The sequence below is a fragment of the Eschrichtius robustus genome, chromosome 9 (genome assembly GCF_028021215.1).
Source record: "Eschrichtius robustus isolate mEscRob2 chromosome 9, mEscRob2.pri, whole genome shotgun sequence".
In the NCBI taxonomy this organism is placed as follows: Eukaryota; Metazoa; Chordata; class Mammalia; order Artiodactyla; family Eschrichtiidae; genus Eschrichtius; species Eschrichtius robustus.
In genome coordinates, this window is record NC_090832.1 from 21,035,150 (window position 1) to 21,058,229 (window position 23,080).

General features: G+C 40.4%; 1 protein-coding gene across 5 annotated transcripts in view; it reads right to left on the bottom strand.

Annotated features, from left to right (window-relative positions):
• UTRN (utrophin) overlaps positions 1 to 19,785 on the bottom strand; it is a 505,750-nt gene extending 485,965 nt beyond the window's left edge. For 3 of the 5 annotated variants that reach the window (XM_068550755.1, XM_068550756.1, XM_068550752.1), the window contains exons 1-2: positions 19,665 to 19,785; positions 14,429 to 14,593 (exon numbers count right to left, since the gene is read on the bottom strand). In XM_068550755.1, the coding sequence (XP_068406856.1) occupies positions 14,429 to 14,507 (79 nt within the window). In that variant the 5' untranslated portion in view covers positions 14,508 to 14,593; positions 19,665 to 19,785. Of the gene's footprint in view, positions 1 to 14,428; positions 14,594 to 19,016; positions 19,200 to 19,664 lie in introns of those variants that run through there. The other 2 variants (XM_068550753.1, XM_068550754.1) reach the window with 2 other exon arrangements.
• Positions 19,786 to 23,080: the final 3,295 nt, after the last annotated feature.

A 23,080-nucleotide genomic window follows, 5' to 3' on the forward strand; every position in this document is an offset into this window, starting at 1 on the left:
GCCATATTCACAGCCTAGAGAAACAATTAAATTGGCCAAATCAAAACCTTAGGAACCACAATGCACAACCCAACAAGGCAGAATTTTCAAATGAGCCCTTCTGTTTCTCCTTAAAGGTCAAGGGAACCACCATTCTGAAATACCAGCTTCTATATTGGAATTTAAAGTTAGCCCACTGAATACAGTAAGTCCCTACCTACGAACAAGTTTCATTCCAAGGGTGCGTTCGTAAGTCCAATTTGTTTGTAAGTCCAACAAAGTTAGGCTAGGTACCCAACTAACACAATTGGCTACATAGTACTGTACTGTAATAGGTTTATAATACTTTTCACACAAATAATACATAAAAAGCAAAAAATATAGAAAACATTTTAAATCTTACTGTACAGTACCTTGACAAGTACCGTAGTACAGTACAACAGCTGGCATACAGGGGCTGGCATCAAGTGAATATCCTGGGCTTGAAATAAAGATACTGTACTACTGTACTCTATACAGTACTGTACAGTAAAGTACACAAAAGCACAACCACTTGTAGAGGATGCACACATGTGACAATGTACACCAGGCACTTGAACTAACTTACATGATTGGACATGTGAACACACATTCACATCTTTGAAAGTTCACAACTTGAAGGTTCGTATGTAGGGGACTTACTGTATTAGGATTTGAAAGATAGAACTCAAAAGAAAAACAACATGACAATAATAACCTCTTCTTTTTTCTACTCCTCAAACCTCCACGGCAGAGCATCACATTAAGAAAAGCATTTGTTACCTGAATAATTATGATTTCTGAGCGCCCCTGCTTTATTGACTGAACTCCAATCACCTTTCCACCACTTAATTATTCCCTAAATGGAAGGTATTTCTCAACACCTGTTCTTAATTTATTTTCAATTTGCATTTACTCTATCCTATCTGTTGAAGCTGAAATTAGTATTACAGGATGACATTATCCTCACATGAAACATCCTATTCTTCAATTAAAGTTCCTCTGAAATAGTTTTCCAGGCTCTTTTCACACGTAGATTTTCTTTTAGCTGTCCAAGATTATTATTTTCCCTTTAAGATGAGATTAATATTACCTTTCTTTGCTACCTTTTCAAAGAACTTTTATATTATACTAAATAAATATGAATAACCTTTTTCTTTATTCTCATTTTAATTAACCTACTTTTTTTCTGCAGCATGACCTTTCTTTCAGAATATACATATGGAAAAAATTACAAATGCTATTGAAACAATTCAATTCAGTTACCTACATAAACTGACCAAGAGGCAATACTTTAGAAAAACAGCAGTAGTCAATGTAACTAAGGAGTAAAAAACTACCTTTAAAATGTAGAAATTAATCAAGTTAAGAATATTAATTCTGGGGACTTCCCTAGAGGTCCAGTGGTTAAGACTCCACGCTCCCAATGCAGGGGAGCATGGGTTCGATCCCTGGTTGGGGAACTAAGATCCTGCACGCTGCACGGCACAGCAAAAAAAAGAAAAGAATATTAATTCTGGAGGAAGAGCTAATACCGAAAGGGCTGTAACATGACTTATAATTTTTTTAACTGTACATCTGATTGAAAAATATATATATGAATTATAATTTGAAAAGCTATACATCGGATTGAAAAATATAAAACAAATCCCATGAAGTGAAGTTTACGTGGTGGTTTTATACATGTTGTTACTAACTACTAAGGATCTTTCAAATCCTCTCCCCTACTCCTTCTCTACCCGTACCATGCTGGTCCAAGCCCCCATGATCTCTAACCTTAGTTATTTTCACAACTCTTACCTGCTCCCTTCCGCCCTTCAGCTCTGCTCCCTTCTAAATTTATCTTTCATGCTGTCCACTGAGTTATCTTTTTGATAAACAATACTGAGCCCCTTCGACATTAACCCACTTAAAATCCTGTAGTGGCTCCCTACAGGGAAAAGATCAAACCACTTAGCATGCTTCAAAAGAGCTTTCAAAATCTGGTCCCACCCTCTCCCATCATCTGAGACACGTGTCCCAGCCACACTCACCTACCAGCTGCAGATTCAAAATGCATTGTTCTTATCCATCAGCTTGGAATGCCCTTCCTCCATGATCCACACGGCTACTTCCTATGCATCCTTCAAGGCACACCTCAGCTACTTTCCTCTTAAGGCTCTCTCTTTCCAGCCCCACCCTCCTTCCCAACAAGGAAAGACTTTGTCCTTCCCCCTCCCATTGTTCCCACAGCCTCATGTACATGGTGCCGGGTTTTGTGCAGGGATGTCTCTTTACGCCTCTCTTCCCAGCCAGCCTGAGAGCACCTGAAGAAGAGACACATGTCTTGCTCACCTCTGGGCTCATCATCTAGCAACACTGACTGAACAACAAGCATTTGCTGAGTGAATACGGTATGTATATAAGCAAGTCTGATTCATTAAACCATTAAAATGCATAGTAAGCTTTTATTGAGCACTTACTGTGTGTGGCAACTAAGCTAAAGGCTGGCAATCAGAAGGTCAAATTAGGAAATCATGTACCCATACACAAACAAGAAGAGCCAAAAATAGAAATAAAGAGTGAACAAGAGGGAAGGAGATGGATTGTGACTCTGTGATCGATCGAAGAATAGAATGCTTTGTGGCATTTATGCTGATGTTTGAAAGATGGGGGTTTCAAAACTAAGGGGTGGGGAGGGAAGAACAATCAAGCACAGAAAACAAAGCAAGCCATGTCCCAAAGGCAAGAAAAGGACGACTGGCCTCCCTCACAGGGTATTTTGCAGGCGGGTGGGGGGTTGGGGGTAGGCTAGAAAGATAGGTCAGCATCAGACTTCCCTAAATGTTTCACTGAAACATACATGCAAATGAGTTCCCCTCTCTGAGCAATCTGCCTTGATGCCAGGTCCCTAGAATAAGATCTGTGCTACACCAAATTCTCAATAAGGCCAGCCCCAGACAGAGGGCAAGCATGTGTGTGCATTCTCCAAATACCAACACTCTTCTAACAGGCTACATCTCTTGAAAAAGCACACATAAGTTAAAATAATTCAAGTCACTCTGATAATTTTTTACAGACAAAGCATTAAAATGGGATTTAACATATGAGGAAGAGTCTGTTATATTATAGAACTGGCCACTGATACCACATGTAAAACTACAAAAATAAATATCTTTACATCCTTCAGTATAACATTTTCCAAACACCTATGAAGGGACTATATATGGTAACAAAGTAAACTAGAGCATACATGGAGTTTTATCTCAGGGCCCCCCAGAAGGTGGCTTTTGGATAAGGCCAGGAGCCTTCAACACCAAATAAGATGCAGATTCACTCTCCCAGCTCTGAGTCATACTTGTACTTTAAATTTTAAAAGACAGTATAATGCAAATCATATACGTGATAAGGGGTCATGTTGGTTGCAACCTTTAGAGCTCCCTAAGTAAAATGTGAAACTGGCCCCCATACACAAAGGGCAAGGAGAGATGGAAGAAAGAGGCAGACCACTCCTCACTGGTAGGTGACAGGTTTAATAAGCAAGGGAACTTACATATGAGGCTTGTCTTTGGTGACAGCAAGACGAGTAGATCTCTGCCTGGCCAAATTCTTAAGAGTTTATATAGAGTCCTTAAGGGATTTAGTAATATATATGACCCAGATGGTCTCAATAACACATTACTCTCTCAAGGCTACATCCCTGAAGTAGCTCCTAGTGTAGGAAGAGTGAGTGGAACGTATATTCCAAGGATGGGGAGGGGCTGAGGAGCCTCTGATTGCCTGGATCCTCCTTGCAGGTCAACCAGCAGTCACATCCCCTCGATGACCTCCTCCAACAGGTTAATATCCAAAATATATAAAGAACTAATACAATTCAATAGCAAAAACAAACAAACAATCATTTAAAAATGGGCAAAAGATCTGAACAGACATTTTCCAAAAGAAGACATACAGATGACCAACAAACAGGTACATGAAAAGGTGCTCCACATCACTAATCATCATGGAATTGCAAATCAAAACCACAATGAGATATCACCAGACACCTGTTAGAATAGCTGTTATCAAAAAGACAAGAAATAACAAGTGTTGGTGAGGGTGTAGAAAAAAGGTAATTCTTGTGCACTGTTGGTGGGAATATAAATTGGTGTAGCCACTGTATAGAAGTTCCCCCAAAAAATAAAAACAGAACTACCATATGATCCAGGAATTCTACTTGTGGGTATTTACACAAAAAAAATGAAAACACTAACTCGAAAAGATACATGCACCCCCAGGTTCACTGCACCATTATTTACAATAGCCAAGATATGGAAGTAACCTAAGTGTCCATCAACGGATGAATAAAGAAAATGTACATTGGAATATTTTTCAACCATAACAAAGACAGAATTCTTGCCCCCTGCAACAACATGAATAAACCTTGAGGGCATTATGCTAAGTGAAATAAGTCAACAGAAAAGGACAAATAACCTCATGATCTCACTTATATGTGGAATCTTAAAAAACAAAATCTCAACCACACAGAGAACAGATTGGTGGTTACCAGAGGCAGGGGTTGGGGATGGGCATGAGTGAGGAGAGGGTCAAAAGGTACAAACCTCCAGTTATAAAATAAATAAGTCCTGGGGCTATAAAATACAGCATGGTGACTATAGTTAATAATACTGTACTGCATATTTAAAAGTTGTTAAGAGTAGATTTTAAAAGCTCTCATCACAAGAAAATACAATGCTATGACTATGGTGCTAGAACATATGTTAACTAGACTCATTGTAGCATGTTTCACAATATACACAAATATTGAATCATTACGTTGTATACGTGAAGCTCATATAATATTATTTGTCAATTATACCTCAATTTTAAAAAGATAGTATAATTTTTAAACTGGCAATATAACAATTCACTTTGAGACATGGATCATTTACGACCTAGAACCAAATTTGGTTTTTAAGTCTATCTGTTTTGGGATGGATTTTGGTTTTATTTTGTGGTCTATTTGTTTCAGATATATCTGAAAAGCCTTCCTCATAAGGATGACGGGGGCTGAGGGAGGGGGAAGAGGAGTTAGTGTTTAATGAGGACAGAGTTTCACTTTGGGAAGATGAAAAAATTCTGGAAATGGCTGGTGATGATGACTGCACAACAATATGAATGTACCTTAATGCCACTGAACTGTACACTTGAGAATGTTTTAAAAGGTAAATTTTATGTTATGTATATTTTGCCATTAAAAAAAATTATCCAAAAAAAAAAAAATTTACCCACACTTTGGTCAAAAGGGACAAACTTCCAGTTACAAGATAAAGTATTAGGGATGTAATGTACAACATGATAAATGTAATTAACAATATGAAAGTTGTGAAGAGAGTGAATCCTGAGTTCTCATAACAGAAAAAAAATTTTTTTCTCCTTTTTAAATTTTGATTTTATATGAAATGATGCAGGTTCACTAAGCTTACTATGATAATCATTTCATGCTGTACGTAAGTCAAACCTAATATTATCCCTTCTGTATATACTGGACCCTTTAAACTTACACAGTGCTGTATGTCAATTATATCTCAATAAAACCTCAGGAAAAAAAATTTATTCACACTTGTACAACCTCTGCACAAAAGTCTCTGTTCAAATAGAAATCATCAATCCCACTCAGGCCTCACCAGGTTGTCTCTGTAAGCCTCAACCTTAAAACTGCCTCAGGAATAGATCTCATTAAATTCTGAGACTGATCTCAAATTCCACACAATGACTTACAGAAAAGCAATTATGTATCTCAAACCACCCTGGAGGTTGTTTAATCAATGAAGAAATGAATATTCCCTTCTGTGTCTTCAAAGAGGTTAAAGATTAGAGCTCAAAGACTTTATGGCAAATAACTCAAGGACTATAAGAGATTGGGGGTTTGGTGTTTGGTTAGGTTTGGTTAAATGAATATAAGAACATCCCAAGACCTCTGGGGTGTATTTATAGATCCTTAGGGAACTTGCTGTGGTGGTCCATACATCACTTAACTCCTAATTCATCATTGACAAAAAAAATCATTATTCATCTTTTAAAATTCACTCATTTTTAAATTACTTTATAGCAAAAAGAAAGTATAGTTATATTAAATGTAAGTACTAGATTTCACCTATTTAAAATTACAATAACAAGGAGGCAAATACATATGTAACACCTTAACCTTAAAGATAAAACTAGCATAATGTTATTATGTTTTTACACTTTATATCATATCTTAGAAATCATCCCATATCAATACAGAAAGAATGTGTGATTTTTCATTGCAAATCATTCCACTGTATGAATAAATTATAACTTAACTAAAAAGGAAAAAAACGAAAGAAAACCAACATAGGATGGATGTGAGGATTTTTCCTCACCACGAGTCAAAACCACATCTGCCTTGGAAATTTTTCTTAGAAAAGATAGACAATAAATTTTTATGATGAGTTCAGATGACTCCACAAAAGAATTCAGGATTCGACATTAAGCTTGCAGCAGGAAGAGGTTCAATGCACCAAGTTGAAGACCAAGGTGCTCCATGAAGAAATATTTCAGGGCTGAATATTTTGGTAAGATCCCATGGTTCAACAGACCACAATAAGAAATGCACCAAGTTTCATCACTCTCCTGACTCACTTTACACAGTTTTACCTTTGCTCAACATGACCAAAACCCTTCAGAATACAAGGCAAAAGAAAAAAACATCCAATACCAAGAAATCCATTACCTCTTAAAGTTATTTAAAAAGATTTTGTAAGTAGAAATAATCTTCAACATTTGACTATAGTTCTCCCTTGCTCCTTTGAAATGCACAGACCACTTTCACTTTGGTTCCAAGAGCCTTAAGCCTGCCTCCTTTGTCCATAAATCAATGGCACTAAACAGAATAACCCGCGGAGCTTGTTAAAACTCCGGATGCTGGGACCCCACCCCACTAACTGAATCGGAATCCCCAGGGGTCAATCTGACATGCAGCCTGAGTTAAGAACCGGATAGAGGCTGAACCCAAAACCGGACTTTCAAAATAAAAGCATATGTTTACATCTATGTAATTACTGAACTAATATTAAATCACAAGACTCACATAGCTGATGAGTAGCAAGAGAAGCAATCAATCAGTATTAACCTCAAAATGCTATTCTCCACCCCCAGGTCTTCTTCACGAAAATGTCCTACACCAAAATCTTAATTAGAACATGGCATGAAAGAAATGTGCAAATATTAAAACTATGGAATTAGAGAAGATGATCTAAGCAGATATTTTTTCAACCACGGCAGTTTTCAAAGTTGTGCCACTTTCGAGACATAAAGTCATATTTTTTATTGGATTTCTCTGCTACATCAGAAATGCCATTATGTGCTTTCTTCTGCTCTTTGGGGGGAAAAATGTTACACAATTCAATGCTAAGATTATTGAACTGGACAGAAATCATAATTAGCCAACCACCCACCTCCCAAAAAACGTTCATCTGAAAATATTCACCTATGAAATGTTATTCTCCTGCTCTATATCATGAGCTCAATGGCTGTGACAAAACTGATTTTTTTTTTTTTTTTAGTAAATTGAGTTTTCAAAACCAATGTGAGGTTGTACCACTCCAAACCTTAATCTTAGCTGCCAGATGAGCCCACACACAAACAGTTCCCCTTATTAGCTAGGCTAGGAGACCAAGCTTCTGACAGAGAAGGCCCACGGAATATAAAGAAATCTCAGGTGTTTGGCTGTGAAAAGGCATCAGCACCAAGGCCGGAGTGCTACGGGGGAGCCGGGCCCACCTGCCTCCCACGCTGGATGGGTGTTAATCGAGGAGCAGAGGAAGGAAAAGTGAAAGGACTAGATCCGGCTTAGATTCTTCAGTCCACAGCCATCATTTTGAAGGTAAATATATATTAAAAACTCACACTGACTCACCTTTCAAATACTAAACTGACTGTATTCATTATTAAACACTTACGGCATACCAAAAAAATAGAAAGAGTAATACAGGAAACACCTCTGCCTCCACACAAACAGCTTAAGGAGAAAAAAAATCTAACCAATACATGTGAAAGCCCCTGAGTAATCTTTCGCAATAAAATTTTAAGTAATTTTTACAACCATCAACGATCTTGCATGTTCCCTTGTTCCCAGAAAATCATCCTATTGGCATCTAGCTCAAATCTGGACTCAAATAAGCCTCAATAAAACTGAGTTTTCCGTTCTGTCTATATAAAAGTACTTCCACTGTTTAGAACATTCTCCACAATTCATGTTTTTCTCTCAAGAACGCATCACCGACACAGCTTTCACAACCCTTATAACAGGTCATGAGAATCACATGAATACAGAAATCTTTTCTATGATGGCACTACTTCAGCATAATGAGGTACCAACACAGAGAATATTTTTATGCGCATGGCAAGAATAGCTGCTCTCCTCTGCCGGAGTTGAATTTCCACCAGGGTCACTGTCCCTCACCACAAATCCCCAGGGCTCATGGAAAAAAACCAAATCTGCTCAAAGACTCCCTTCAAAGCACAGGTATTCCAGACAAGTAAAGCTTCAGAAAAAAAGAAAAAAACAAAGAAGAAGAACAACAACAACAAGAAGAAGAACTATTTTTCACAGTCCCTTAAACTCTTTAGGAAAATCCCCTCACAGATATTTCTCTAAATGAAAGAGAAAGAGGTAGACCAATGGGAAATACAACGTAACCACTGTCTTTCCTAAAGAAAGGCCTCTAAAAGATAAACAAATACGGTAACTTTCCTCATAGTTTCATAAAACCCCATCTTGTTAAGCAAGTTTACTTTATTGCAAACATAGCATCTTTTTAGGCCTGCTATAAATGTAACCTGGTATATATAATATTCCATATTAAATAATTTGTTTTATTTTTATTTCACTGGCCTCTCTTTTCTTCTCTCTCCCTCCCCCTACCCCTACCAGCTCTTTCAACGCCAGATACCCATCTGGGCATCAGACCAGGACTTAAAACTGTGCCATATCGCAGTGCATCTGAAATCCACTACCTTTTTTTCACCAGTCAGTTAAAAGCCTTGAGCAGCAGACAGGGGAAAAGAGAAAAGGGAATTCATGTCAGAAACAGATTATCAATTTTTCTACCTTCCACCCAGAGGACTGCTAACTCTTATTTTCCCCTTTGCTAACTCTTAACAGAGAATGACAGCAGAGACAATAATCAGGGCCGGGAGCAGCACGCTGTCTCCTGCAATCGGCCCTCCTTTAGCAGCGCTGTGATGCCAGCCGGAGGCCTGGAGCAGCTCTGTCTCACAGCCCAGGGTCCCAGTCTTGTAACTATGAAGGAAGAGGATATATAAATACAACTGATACTCTGCAAATTTTCTAAGAGATAGATTTAGGTACAAAATAAAAAGGAACGTTCCGGCAGCAACAGAATAAACTACCTGGTAAATTAGGAAACTGGGCACTCTACAGAGGTCAAATGCAGGGTTTCTAGAGTCAGATCACCTGAGTTCTCACCCCAGCTCTGGTACTTTCTAGTTCTGTAGACTTTTTCATTGAATAGACATTCATTGCTCACCTACTGTGAGCTAGACACTGCGCTTGGTCCCAGGGATATATGGGTCCCTACTCTTGTAGAATTAAATTTTAGTAGGAAGGACATTAACAAGCACAAAAAACAAGAAAAGTACCAGATAGCGATAGAGCATATGGGGAACTTAAATATAGTGATACAGTCAAGAATGACTGGGAGAGGTACTCTCTAAAGTCAGCAGGGAAGTTCTCTCAGAGGTGACACAGAAGCCTAGCTCTAAATGACAAGAAAGAGCCCATCAGGCAAAGGCAGGGGAAGAGGGGTGTGCAAAGGCCCTGAGGTAGGCATGACTGGGCCTTTGGAGAAATAGAAAGAAGGCCAGTGTGGCAAATTATTATACTTCTGTGTGGCTCATGTCTGTCATCTGTAAAGCAGTGGTTGTGAGGATTAAACTCTGAGCACCACATCTGCACACTGTATGTGTTCAGTAAATGGAAGTTGCTAGAATTATCATCATTATCATCATCATCATCAGTGAGATTCCCGTCACTGGAGGTGTGCAAGCAGAGGTTGGGTAACCACCCCACAGGCATGGCCAGGTGATAGGGCCTCTAAGGTTCCCTCAACAATTAGATCCCAGGATTACACAAGAATAGAAAAGGTGAAGAAAGAAATGATAAAACTGTTACACTCAGGCTTCCTGCCTACAGGCTCTGAAAGAATGCTTTCAATCATACAACGATGTGGAGTTTACCGACTAATTCATTCAACAAATGTTCCCATCTGAGAATCTCTGCTTCTAATCCCTAAACAGTCAAAATCCCCACTTGGAGCTAGTTGGCACAGTCTTTAGCCCTGAAGTCTACCTTCTTTAGGGGGCTTTGAGCTAAAACTTACCACACCAGCACTGAGAAGAACAGAAAAGGTTGACTTATTCTATGTTACTGGCATTAGTGTCAGCTACTGACAGAATAAAATAGCGGAGAGGATATTCTTTGATTTTACGCATATCTCAAACCATTTTATTATTTCATGTTTAAAATGTTCCAAGCAGAAGTTTATGCATCACAGACTCCATTGACAACATATTTCACTTAAAAAAAATTCTTACTCTTGGCCTACTCTCAAAATACTTAATAAATTGTTAAACTTTCTGAAGCCCACTAATTCAGGCTATCAAAGATGCACTCAATGACGGATGAATTTGACTTGCATGTTTTAAGGTAGCGAAAGATCTACTTTTACCCAAGCCCAGGCCCTGAATCATTAAAGGTCATATTCTTTCAAGTTCTTTTCTAAAAGTCACTCAAATCCAAGGCAAATGTATTACAACCATAAAGAAATGTATGACTTTTATATTCATGAAACTACTTCCTCACCTACTCTTGATATTTCAGATTTCTGCTTAGATGGTGAAAATGACTTTAAAAAATTATTAAACCTCATACACTGCATAAAGCAAATTAATATTGAATAAGGTCAATATAAACAATCCTAATACCTTAACATAAAATGCACCAATATTTTTATGATGCCAGGCTTTTAGACTGTCCAAACTCAAGGATTTGGAGAGGAAGAGGAATCTTCATAAACCAAGAGGTAAATTTACCAGTATAATCTCAACATCACTTCTCTTTTCCACCCTAATCTCTATCCCCTCCCCCATAGATAGTCCCTCAAAAGGAAGAAACATAGAGGAACAGATTTGAATCAAAATTCTCCTATAGGACAACATTCCCTTAAAAAAATGAAAAAGTAAAAATTCAGCATAGAACGCATCCAAGGAGGCTCTTTAAAAATATGCATTATAGCTGAGTAATATTCCACTGTATATATGTGCCACATCTTCTTTATCCATTCATCTGTCGACGGACACTTAGGTTGCTTCCATGTCCTGGCTATTGTAAATAGTGCTGCAATGAACACTGTGGTACATGACTCTTTTTGAATTATGGGATGGACCTAGAGTCTGTCATACAGAGTGAAGTAAGTCAGAAAGAGAAAAACAAATACTGTACGCTAACACATATATATGGAATCTAAAAAACAAAATGATGAACCTAGGCGCAGGACAGGAATAAAGACACAGGCATACAGAATGGACTTGAGGACACGGGGAGGGGGAAGGGTAAGCTGGGACGAAGTGAGAGAGTAGCATTGACACATATACACTACCAAATGTAAAATAGATAGCTAGTGGGAAGCAGCTGCATGGCACAGGGAGATTAGCTTGGTGCTTTAAGACCACCTAGAGGGGTGGGATAAGGAGGGTGGGAGGGAGACACAAGAGGGAGGGGATATGGGGATATACGTATGCATATAGCTGATTCACTTTGTTGTACAACAGAAACTAGTACAACACTGTAAAGCAATTATACTCCAATAAAGATGTTAAAAAAATATATGCATTATATGTAGATGATTCCTTTGACTTAATCTGAACTAAAGATCCCTGTTCAACATGTAAATTTTAGAGTACCATGAGAACTGACCACTGAGTTATTATTTACCTTAAAAGAATCAGAAAAGTGCCTTCCAGAAAGCAAGATTGGAACTAATAGGCCCATTCATATCCAAATTTATCTACTGCTTTTCGTAACATAATCCAGCCAAAAGAATGTGATTCAGATCTCAGCTATGCAACTGCTAACTTTTCAATGTTTTTTGAAGTAGGAGCCATCAAAAAAAAAAAAAAAAAAAGTAATAGTCATCACCTTGGCATTAAAACACTCGAAGCAATTTGAGATTATTAAGAATACTTTAAAAATACTTTAAAAATATAAGAAGTAATACAGGCTCATTGAAAAGCTTTAGAAAGTACATATGAGTAAAAAGAGAAAAATTATAATCCCCAAACGCCAAGATGACCACTATTAACATTTTAGTATACACTCTGCTAAACTTTTTTGAAAAAAAAAATAATTTTCACATAAATGACTTCATATTGCACACATTTTTTGTAACATCAAGAACATACTTCTATGGTCATATACATACACAAACATTTTTATGAATGTGTAATCTTCTACTTTATGAATACACGCTAATTTAATTAGCTCCACTGAGTTTCTATATGATTAATTCAAGTGCCCTACACTAAAAGGAACAGAGTAGGTTAACCATTGTTTCCCAAAATTATTTTGCCTATGACATCCTTATTTGAATTACAGATTAGAACTTATGCTGCTTTCAAAATACTTTGGGAAATTATGATTTCACCAGTCCTCAATATTGCATTTTTATGGTGTTTATAATTTTTTTCTGTGATCAACTTTTTGCTTGTATATTTCTGTGTGTTCCCTAGGAACAAAACTCCAAAAATAGAGTTACTGGGCCAACTGGTTATGCATATGTTAAAAACATGTAATAATTTTTGCCCAACTATCCCCCAATAGTGTATGAGAATAGCCAGTCTTCTGAAATAATCATTTTTAATTTAAAGAATAGTTTGAAAGTTATGGGTACACATCATATATACCCAGTATTTTTAAACTTATATAATTACTTTTTTATGAACATGGCTAAAGTACATAGTTATAAATATCAAAGGTCTTACTGTAATGGAGGTTGACTCAGAAAACTATTTAAGAACATAACTCCTCACAATTTATAGAACATGACAAGCATGGATACGTTAAATTGTCTCACGTTCATTTTCCTCCTTGTTACATTTATATATTTCTGGATATACATTCTATACTCTTAAGAAGATATTAGTAATCCCTTATATCGACATAGTACTCTATACTACTAAAGCATTTAAATCAAAAATAACTTGGGGGCAATAAAACATTCTCAGAGCATACTTTAAAATAAGATATTAAGCTGTACCCCTCAAAATATCCTTCAAGCTACATATTTAGAGTCAAGACTGTAATAACCAAAATCTTTACCAATCAACCAACAATAGTGTCATGGAGGTAAATGTATCTTAAATGTATATCTCTATTAATTTGGAGCTTATTTTCAGTGCATATTTCTCCAGATTCATACAATAAGAAATAACTTCCTAACATAAATAAAGATGGTGCACACAGCAAAAACAGACTTTAGGTTCCTTTTATGGTTTTAAAGTGACACTGGATGTAAGTTTATAGCCCAAAGTAACTCTCAAAGTTACTTAAGTATAGTGTTCACACCCAGGGTAGAGTTCTGTGCAATTTTCAAAACTCAGAAAGGTCCTGCCTGCTCAAAAATATCTCCCCATAGAGTCTATCTCAGAATTGTATTTGAAGCTTTTTAAAAATACAGAAATTTTTATTCAATAGTTCTGTAGTGGAGACAATGCATCTGCATTTTTTTAAAAAAAACTCCCCAGTTGATTCATTTGTACAGCCAGAGTCAAAAAGCACTCGGTTATATAAAAAAATTGGGGGAGGGAGTGGTATCCTTAAGTCCCCAATTTAAATGTTCATATGAAAACCATTAATCTGTCTTAGTCTAGTTTATTATATTACCTAAGTGGAAACTGTGCCTCGGGAAGGTTCATAAGAAGTTTCAAAAAGGGAAGAACAGGTAGGAAGACACCTGTTGGCCTAGAAATGGTCACCAAACGGGATGGAGGAAAGGCGGTATGGAAGCAAAACTCAAGAGGATCCATCCCAGCATAAACCACAGTACTTCCTACTTCAAGCATCATTTTTTTTAAGCTGCATTTTGTGTTCAAGGGGTTTCTTATAAATGAACAGCAATCAACTAACAGGTGGCAGTTTCACCAAGCAATGCCAAGCAACATACCAGGAGACCAAGTTGGGTTGAGAAATTAAGATAGGATACACAGAGATATTATATTACCATTTACAATGTAATAGTCATTTGTCAGAATTATGTTTCTCAAAAGAAGTTTGTCTCACAAGAACAGTACAAAACAAGCCAATAAAAACCTGTCTTCTAAGTAGTTTATGCATAAAAATCATTCATTTTCTTAAGCTTCCATTACTTACCAGATCTGGACTTAATGATGTCACTGAACTCGTTCTGCCCACCATCAGCCCTGGCCTCGTGTTCTCCATACTTGGCCATCTTAGCTGAGTTTCAATATAATCCAAAGACTTTACAAGGTCCTCTTTTTAAGACTTTCAGTTTTCTATAATGATCAACATCAATACCTAAAGAGAAAAGGGAAAGTATTAATTTGAAAAATATATATATGACTATAATGTATATGTTGACATATATATTATCATGTATAACATATCACATATATTGCTATAATATACAACTATAATATGTATAATGACTATGTAATATATATGACTATAAATATCAAACTATACATATACATTATATATAGTCATATACAGTTATATAAAGTTATATATAGTAACCATTCATTCGGCAAATATTCATTCAGAGACTATGTGTAAGGCACTGATCTGGACAATGGAAATGTGACTATCAAAAAGAGACACAGGGCTTCCCTGGTGGCGCAGTGGTTGAGAGTCTGCCTGCCAATGCAGGATTCGAGCCCTGGTCTGGGAAGATCCCACATGCCGCGGAGCAACTAGGCCCGTGAGCCACAATTGCTGAGCCTGCGCATCAGGAGCCTGTGCTCCGCAACAAGAGAGGCCACAATAGTGAGAGGCCCGCGCACCGCGATGAAGAGTGGCCCCCGCTTGCCACAACTAGAGAAAGCCCTCGCACAGAAACAGAGACCCAACACAGCCATAAATAAATAAATAAATAAATTTAAAATGTTAAAAAAAAAAAAGAGACACAGCCTGTACTACCTTGAAATTCATAGACACCAAGCAATTAATTATATAATGAATTATTTCATTATAATACTAATATGTTACAAATGTATAAAGGAGAAGCATAGAGTAGTATGAGCATACAGAAGAAGAATCTGATTTGCTCTGGGCAATTAAAGAAGGCTTCCTTGAAGAGGTGACATTTGAGCCAGTGCTTTTGGAGAGAACAGCCAAGAGGAGAGAGACCTGTTGAACTAGGTGAGGTAGATAGGACCAGGGACAGGGCCTTAGAGACCATGTCAAGGCTTTCCTAAAGAGCAGTGGGGGGACCTCCCTGGTGGCATAGTGGTTAAGAATCCACCTGCCATTGCAGGGGAACACGGGTTCGATCCCTGGTTCAGGAAGACCCCACATGCCGTGGAACAACTAAGCCTGTGCGCCATAACTACTGAAGCCTGCGCGCCCTAAAGCCCATGCTCCTCAACAAGAGAAGCCACCGCAATGAGAAGCCCGCGCACCGCAACGAAGAGTAGACGAGTAGACCCCGCTCTCGGCAACTAGAGAAGGCCTGCGCACAGCAACGAAGACCCAACGCAGCCAAAAAAAAAAAAGAGCAGTGGGAATCCAGTAGATGGTTTTAAGCTGGGAAGCAACAGATTGTGGCCTAAATAAGGGTAGATGGAAAGAAGTGTGTGGACTTGTGGTATTTTATATATCAAGTAAAGGTCAGTAGGATTTGGAAACTGATTGGATGTAAGACGTTCAGGATACTGAGGTGCAAAATGACTGCCCAATTTTGGCTTGGGCAATTGAGTCATTCACTGAGCTGGGGAACACTGAAGGATGAGCCTCTAAAGGAAGACATAATGAGTGTGACGTGGATTTACTGAGTTTGAGATGCCTCTGAGATATACAAGTGGAGATAACAAAAAAGTCTGATCTCAGGAATGGTCTGGATTATATATAAATCTGGACGGTTACATGTTATCCATTGACACAGATTTTATTCTGGAAAATACATCATGAAAATTCTGCTGAGAATACATATCACTCAAAATAATTTTAATCTTTAGCAATTAATTAGTCAGAGGCACCTTTGAAGTGTAAAGAATTGAGGATTCTATCCTGCAGTACCACTTTTCTTTAAGAATGTCAATAATAATAGCCCTAGTACTTTCTGGAACACAATGCCCAAACAATCCAAACAGAATCAGAATTCAAGTTTAAGTTCAGCAACTTGGCTATATCCTAACATCCCCTTATGAGCACCCCAAATGCCAGTTAAATAAATTAATCATTTAATTGGGAATATAACAGTCAACACATCCAAATATTAATCTACAAATAACAGACATTAATTCACATATTACAATAGATATCACAACCAGAGTTTACGGCTAACTAGGATTAGACAACTCAGTTCTTTATTTCAAGGATACACCATGTGGCATTATTATTTTGTAATATATTTCATTTCACATATTTATGAAATAATTAGAAGTTTTACATATTACAATGTTTTATGACATATAACATTCAAGGAAACACCATATTATTTTATAATATATAAATATATAAAATATATTATTTTTTTCCTTACCAGTTAGGAAAAAGGTGTGTTCTAATAATAAAGAGATCAAAATTACCTTAGAAAAATGTTTTAAGTGTTAAAGTGTTTGACGCACATGAAGACTGTGGTGGATTGCTAAAGCTTTAGGAACAATTTCCCCTCTAGTAGGGAGGAATACATGGATTGGATCATCAGCCTGCCAGACTTCGTGAGGGTATAAAAAACATTTTTCATTTTTTATATCGTCCACTACTGTTATACTTTATGGATTATTATGTAATTAAGTTCTTTTTGAGGGGTATATAACTGCAAAAGATTTGCTGAATTCTTAAGTGTATTTTATTATATTCAAGAACCAAAAACTTTGTTCAGAAGAATGCACATAAAATTTCATTATGGAAAATCAGTTTTGCCCCCAAAAAATTCTCTTTACTAGAAAGCAACTAATTATTCCCTTTGAAAGATATTTCTAATGCTCTCCTTCATAAGTGGTCTTAGCCAAGGGTCTTCTTCAACACTTTCCAAAGACTTTTCCCAGTCACTAAAAGATAAGTAAACTGTTCACACAGAACTTTATTTCATTTGCACATTAATATTCCTTCATCATAATATTTTATTTTGCCACTACTTAAGATAAACTCTCAGATTTTCTCTTCTTTATATGCTACAAAGATACAGCAGTAAGGGGGATCAGAGGACAAGAATGGGAAGGTGGGAGAAGCACAGAAGACCATTTTAACACTAACAGATACCCACTGACTGACACTTGGTGCCAGTAATGGGCAGGGGTCTCCAAGCTGAGTAACATATGGCAGCAATTCATTATTGGTTGTCAGAAGACAGATCAAAGTTTCATCACTAACAATGTGCCTCCGTGTGACCCTCCACTTCTACATCAATAGTATGGAAGCAAGGCCATTTTCCACACCAAGCTAGGTGAGAAACAGAATAAATGAATGGGATATTGCTTTACAAGCTTTAAGCCCCTCTACAGTTGTAATTTATTGTTACCTCTGCTCTAGGTTCTGTTGCCTCATAATGATGTTCTGCACAGTTTAGCCAGCTCTTTCTCACTGAAACCAGTACACTCTATATTCACCAACTTTCTTCAGAACGTCTCTGGCTGTCATATGGGCCAGAAGCCGTGAGTGTGCGGCAATAAACCCGGGTTGAAAGTATGGGGGATGGCCTTAGGGGCAAATCTAATGTTTTAATTTTTTTTTTTTTTTTGGAAATTACAAAATGTAAGAATACAAACACGTTTAACGATGTGCAGTTACGATGGAAATATGGTGTGGGTCCTTAGGCAAAAACTATTCATTCATTTACACCGGGAAACAAAACCTAAGAATGCTAGAGAGAGTGGAAAAGGAAGCCCAGAGGGCCAGAGTTTGCGGCTCCGCGTGAAACTTAGTAAAAGACACCGCCCAGTGCCAAGAACTGCCATTCATTCTCGGAAGCGCTCCAAGGGAAGGTTCATACTGTTGTGGTTAATGCTGTTTACAGGGGCAATCAATTTTAGGTAAACACCTGAAGGAGAGTTAAAGAGCTGTCTCATCGGTCCCATAAATGCGGGTCCAGGTGGCGGGGAATGACCCCGCGTAAACCCTGGCCCTCGCCACCTGGCCCTCTGGAAGCCAAGACACCCAGAAGCTTCGCATTCCAGCAGCTCTCGCCTGACTCGCGGCGCTATCGGCAGGCTGCGTGCCCCGGGCCCACCAGCAACCAGCCCGGAGGGGCCCACCCGACTTCCTGAGGCCCATGCAAGTTACAAAGGAATGGATGAGGCTACTGCCGGGGGTCCCTGAGGCCGCGAGCTCCCGCCCGAACCCCGGGAATCGGGGCTTCCCCGAACTCGGTTCACGCCCGCTACGGCAACTGACCGTCCCAAGGGGAGTTCCATGAAGAACCGACCCGCGAGGCCCTGGTGACCCAGGTGACCTGGAGGTTGGTAAAGAGGAGGCTCTCCCCGGGGCATCCCTGTGAGAGGGGCTGTTAAACCCAGGTTAGACCCGGGCTCCCCAGTTAAGCGTAAAACAAAGTGTGAGTTCCCTGGCTCTTGGAAGTCGGACACGTTTTCTACCCCCCCCCCCTTGAAACAACCCTGGCACGAGTCCCTTTGGTAATCTGGGGCTTGGCGAAAAAATTCACTTTTAACAGCGTGCCTTCTAAAAGTTGCACAGCCTAAAATTAGTGCTGTCTTGGTTTTTAAAGGGGCCTTGGGCAACCAGAGCGTCGGACCCGGAGCCACAAAGGGACATGAATTACCTTACCACTTGTAGCAAGAGATGCCAAGGGTCCGGGAAACCAGAAGAGGCGACCGCGCGGGACTACGCACCGACCGAGCGCCCCTCGTCACCTCTCCAAAGCCCCACCCTCGGGAGCAGCAACGGCCCGGAGGTCGAGCACGTTTCCTGCCAGGCGGATAGCTGGGAACCTCTCCCCACCCTGTCCTTGCGGACACCTCCGGGGCCCCGCCTTCCCGGGGCTGGGGTGTGTGTGACAGGCCCTCTAGGAAGCCACGTCCCCTCTTGGAGATCACTGGCCCGGCGCGCACGGAGGCGCGACCCTCTCACCCCAGCCGGGAGGAAGACTGGGAGAGTCAAGACGGAGCCCGGAACAAGTCGGAGGAGTTTGGGTCGTTCGCGACTACACGGATTCCGAGGACCTCCTCGCCCGAGCTCTCTCCACGTTTCTGGCATTCTCTGTCCCGCCGCGGGGAGCTGAACGGAGGTTCCCAGGAAAGTGCACGCAAAACTTGGTTACATCTTAGGCTCAGCCTCGAGAAGGAGGTCGGGACGCTGATCCTGGGCGCGGGAGCCGCAGAGAAGTCCATCCTCCCCGCAGCCTACGCCCCGTTTCCCCGGGGCTGCGGTCACATTACCCGGCCCGAGGCTCAATAATGCATGGGCTTACCTGCTCCCGTGACCCGCGGGCCCGCCTCTCCTGCCCGCCGCCGCCGCGTCCCGAGCGGGCCGAGAGCTCCTCCGCTGTGTTTGAGGCGTAGTAATCGCGGGGGTGTGTGCGAACGTGAGCTTTGTGATGCGGCGTTTTTTAAAAAGGAACTATGGAAAACCAGACAAGATCCGAGAGAAAAAAAAAATTTTTTTTGACACCCGACTGAAAACGCCCCTAACTTGTGCAATCTTCCTGCCCCGTAGTTCCGCCAAAAACAAAAACAAAACAGTCCTAGTGCAAACCTGGAACGGGCGCGCAGGCACCAAGTTTGCCAAACACTAGAGAGTTTTCCGTCTGCCGAAATGACCCGCAAGAAGGGGGGCACCGCTCCCCGAGATTCCCCAATCGGCTTCGGGAGCCGGAGGCTCCTCCTCGCCCCTCGGCGGGAGGAAGCCCGCTGCAGGCTGCGGCTGCCCGCTCCCCTCCTCCGAGGAAAGGCGACTCCACAACTTTGTGCGCGAGCGGCTCGCTCCTCCGGCTCCGCCTCCTCCCTCCCCGCCCCGCGGGCCTGCCCCTTTGTTGGCGAAGGGAGGGGAGCGCCGGAGGCCCTGGAGGCAGGGGAGGGCGCAGGACCGCCGGGGTGCGCGTGGCCGCCCTCCTGGGAACTGGCTCTTGTCCGGGCACTCGGGGTTCGCTCTCCCGAGGAGGAGGGGGCCGAGCAGGTCCGGCCAGCCGCTCCCCCTCCCCCTTGGCTCTCCCGCCCCGCTGCCGCCGCTGCCGCAGAGCCGGCAACTTTGTTCCGGGAGATCAGCTCCTCTCGGCTCCGGGTTCGGCCCCGGCCCAGGCGGTCACCGCAGGCTGGGCTCCGGGAACGTGGCGCCCGGGGTCACCTGACCGCGCGCCCTCCCCGGCTGCAGCAGCGGGGCTGGCGCTCGGCTGGCCTGGGGCGGCGCACCCGGAGCGGACTGTGAGTGCCGAGAGCCCAGAGCTAGCATGGATGCCTCGTGCTGACACGATCCCCTTTATTCAGCTTATCCGAAAATGGGAGTCACACCCACCCCAGGCAAACCTGGTCTTTAGTCAGGGTGGTTTTCTTTCTCCCATCTCAGTGTGCTGATGTTGCTGAATTTGGGGTCCTAGTTCCAAGGGTATATTTATTTTATATAATTTTCTTGGTGTCATTTTTAATGTTAAGAAAAACTGGAAATTTTGTTTTACATTCGTTCATACGTACAAATACTGTTTGCGCTGACCTTGTTTTTCTATTTTTCCAATATACATACACACAAACATCTATTACAGAGCCTGTTGCAAGGCTGAGGTGACGGCAAAATATGAGTTTGTGCTGTGTGTGAATTTTTCTTCCTTACATATGTCATTCACAGTGTGTTCCTGTGATTCTTTTACATGATCATCACACTTGGGAGGGGAAAAAAAAAAAAACAGCAACCTAAATTCCTAGTTCGTATAAACAATGAGGAAAGGATGATTGATAAGGGAGCTCTGGTTTATTGCTGGTTTAATATTTGAGAGTTAACAATTTACGAGGTAGTAAAGATAAACCACTAGGGGCCTTAAACAAATTTTTCAGAAAGAACTCACTAGTCTTTTATTAGTTATAAAGTACAAGTTTCCCCAGTCCGTTGGGGGGTGGGGGGAGGTTCTGAAAGATAGTATTCCTTAAAAAGTCTCTAGCTTAGCCTCCTTCCTTTGGGGGGATTTTCTTCACATAAGCCAGATAAAATCCAGAAGATTAATAGGAAGTGGGTATAATTTATTCATCCACATTCATTCATTAATTCATTTTACAAACGCCAATTTGTGGCCTGCCAGTTCCACTGGCGCTGTGAATAATGCAAAGATAAATCTGAGATGTTGCCTTAAAGAACTTCAAATCTAGTAAGTGAGATAAGGCAAGTAAGTAAGGAAGGAAATGCAAGATCGATGATAAGTGCTGTAAGAAGAGGACAGATCAAGTGCTTTCTGAGTCTGGCTGTATCAAGGGAGACTGAGGTTTCTTTTAACTGATAATTCTACAGACCCTTAAAGCTGCTCATCATGCACTGTATCCCGGTGGAGTTGATGGAAACTCAGATTGCTTCCTTTAAAATAAAACCACATTGGAGCATCTGAGGATTTCATTACTTAAAATTATGTTAAGTGAAAAGCACTTTGTAAATTGCAAAGTGATACACAAATATTTATTTAACCCAAAATTTTGGAAAATCACAGTCGTTTGGGGGCATAGAATTTCTGAGTTTTCAAGCTCTGAGGGGACGTTTAGCTAAGCTTGCTGGAAAACCCTAGGGAAAGGGACACATGGGACATCAGCCTCCATCTCTATGATACTGACTCCAGCCATGCCCAGCTTCAGGGGTTTATGGGTGCCTTACCTGGGAACCTGTGCCTTACCTGTTTCTAGCCCTTCTCCCCTCATCCAGAGACTGATATTCTCTGTAGGCCATGAGCAAAAGGAGCCAAAGAACTTCCTACTGATGGGATAACCGAGCAGTCCCATTCTGGTCCTGCTCCCTGTTTGCTTTGTAAGTAAGGAAACCACATTTAACGGGAGATTTTGACCTCGGAGGACTCGGAGTTTCCATAGAACAGACAGTGTGACCTTCCTTCACAGCCTGAGAATGGAGCTGAGGGGAACGTGGAGACAGACCATCAGGACGTGGGTAGCAGTTACTGCCCCTCGACCAACATTCCAGCTGCAGTCCAGTGCCTGTGATAAGGCTTTGTCTGCCCGCCCCGAAGATGGATGTAGAACATTCAGAGAAAGTGATAGGAATGTGGCCTGGATCTGCCATTAACCCAAACTCTGAATTGCCTCACAGTCACCAGAGAACAGTGACAATTCAAGAAAACTGAACTGATAATCTCTGGGATAAAGCCCTTGACATAGGAGAAAGTATGATGATATGAGTATAGATTTCTATATAAAGATATAGGCATGTGTAGGTATATATAATACACAGAGACGTGATTCTACGTAGGTATGGTTCGTATACAGGAAACTGCATCCTAACATAAGAGCCAAACAGAAAACTTTGCGACTAAACTTTTATGCAAAATTATAAAAACACAGTTTCTCTCTAAACGACAGAAAAATGGGGAAATGCACAATGTATAAAAAGCAAGGCACTCCTTCAGCTTTACCGTTGGTGTTGACTGTGAATAAATACCCCCCATGGAAGCGTTTAAAAGAGGGACATAAGCTGGAGAATTTACCTCTTATCTTTTTCAGGTCAAGAAAGTATAGCTCTGTGGCTTGTATATAATAAAACTATAATATTTGCTGAATATTGTTGCTAAATTCTTCAGTCAAATGTCTAATACTTGTGCAAGTTGAAGAACCATATAATTAAAATTCATTGATATAATTAAAGAAGCAAAAAGATAATAATGTATGAAATTTTTAGAGGATAATT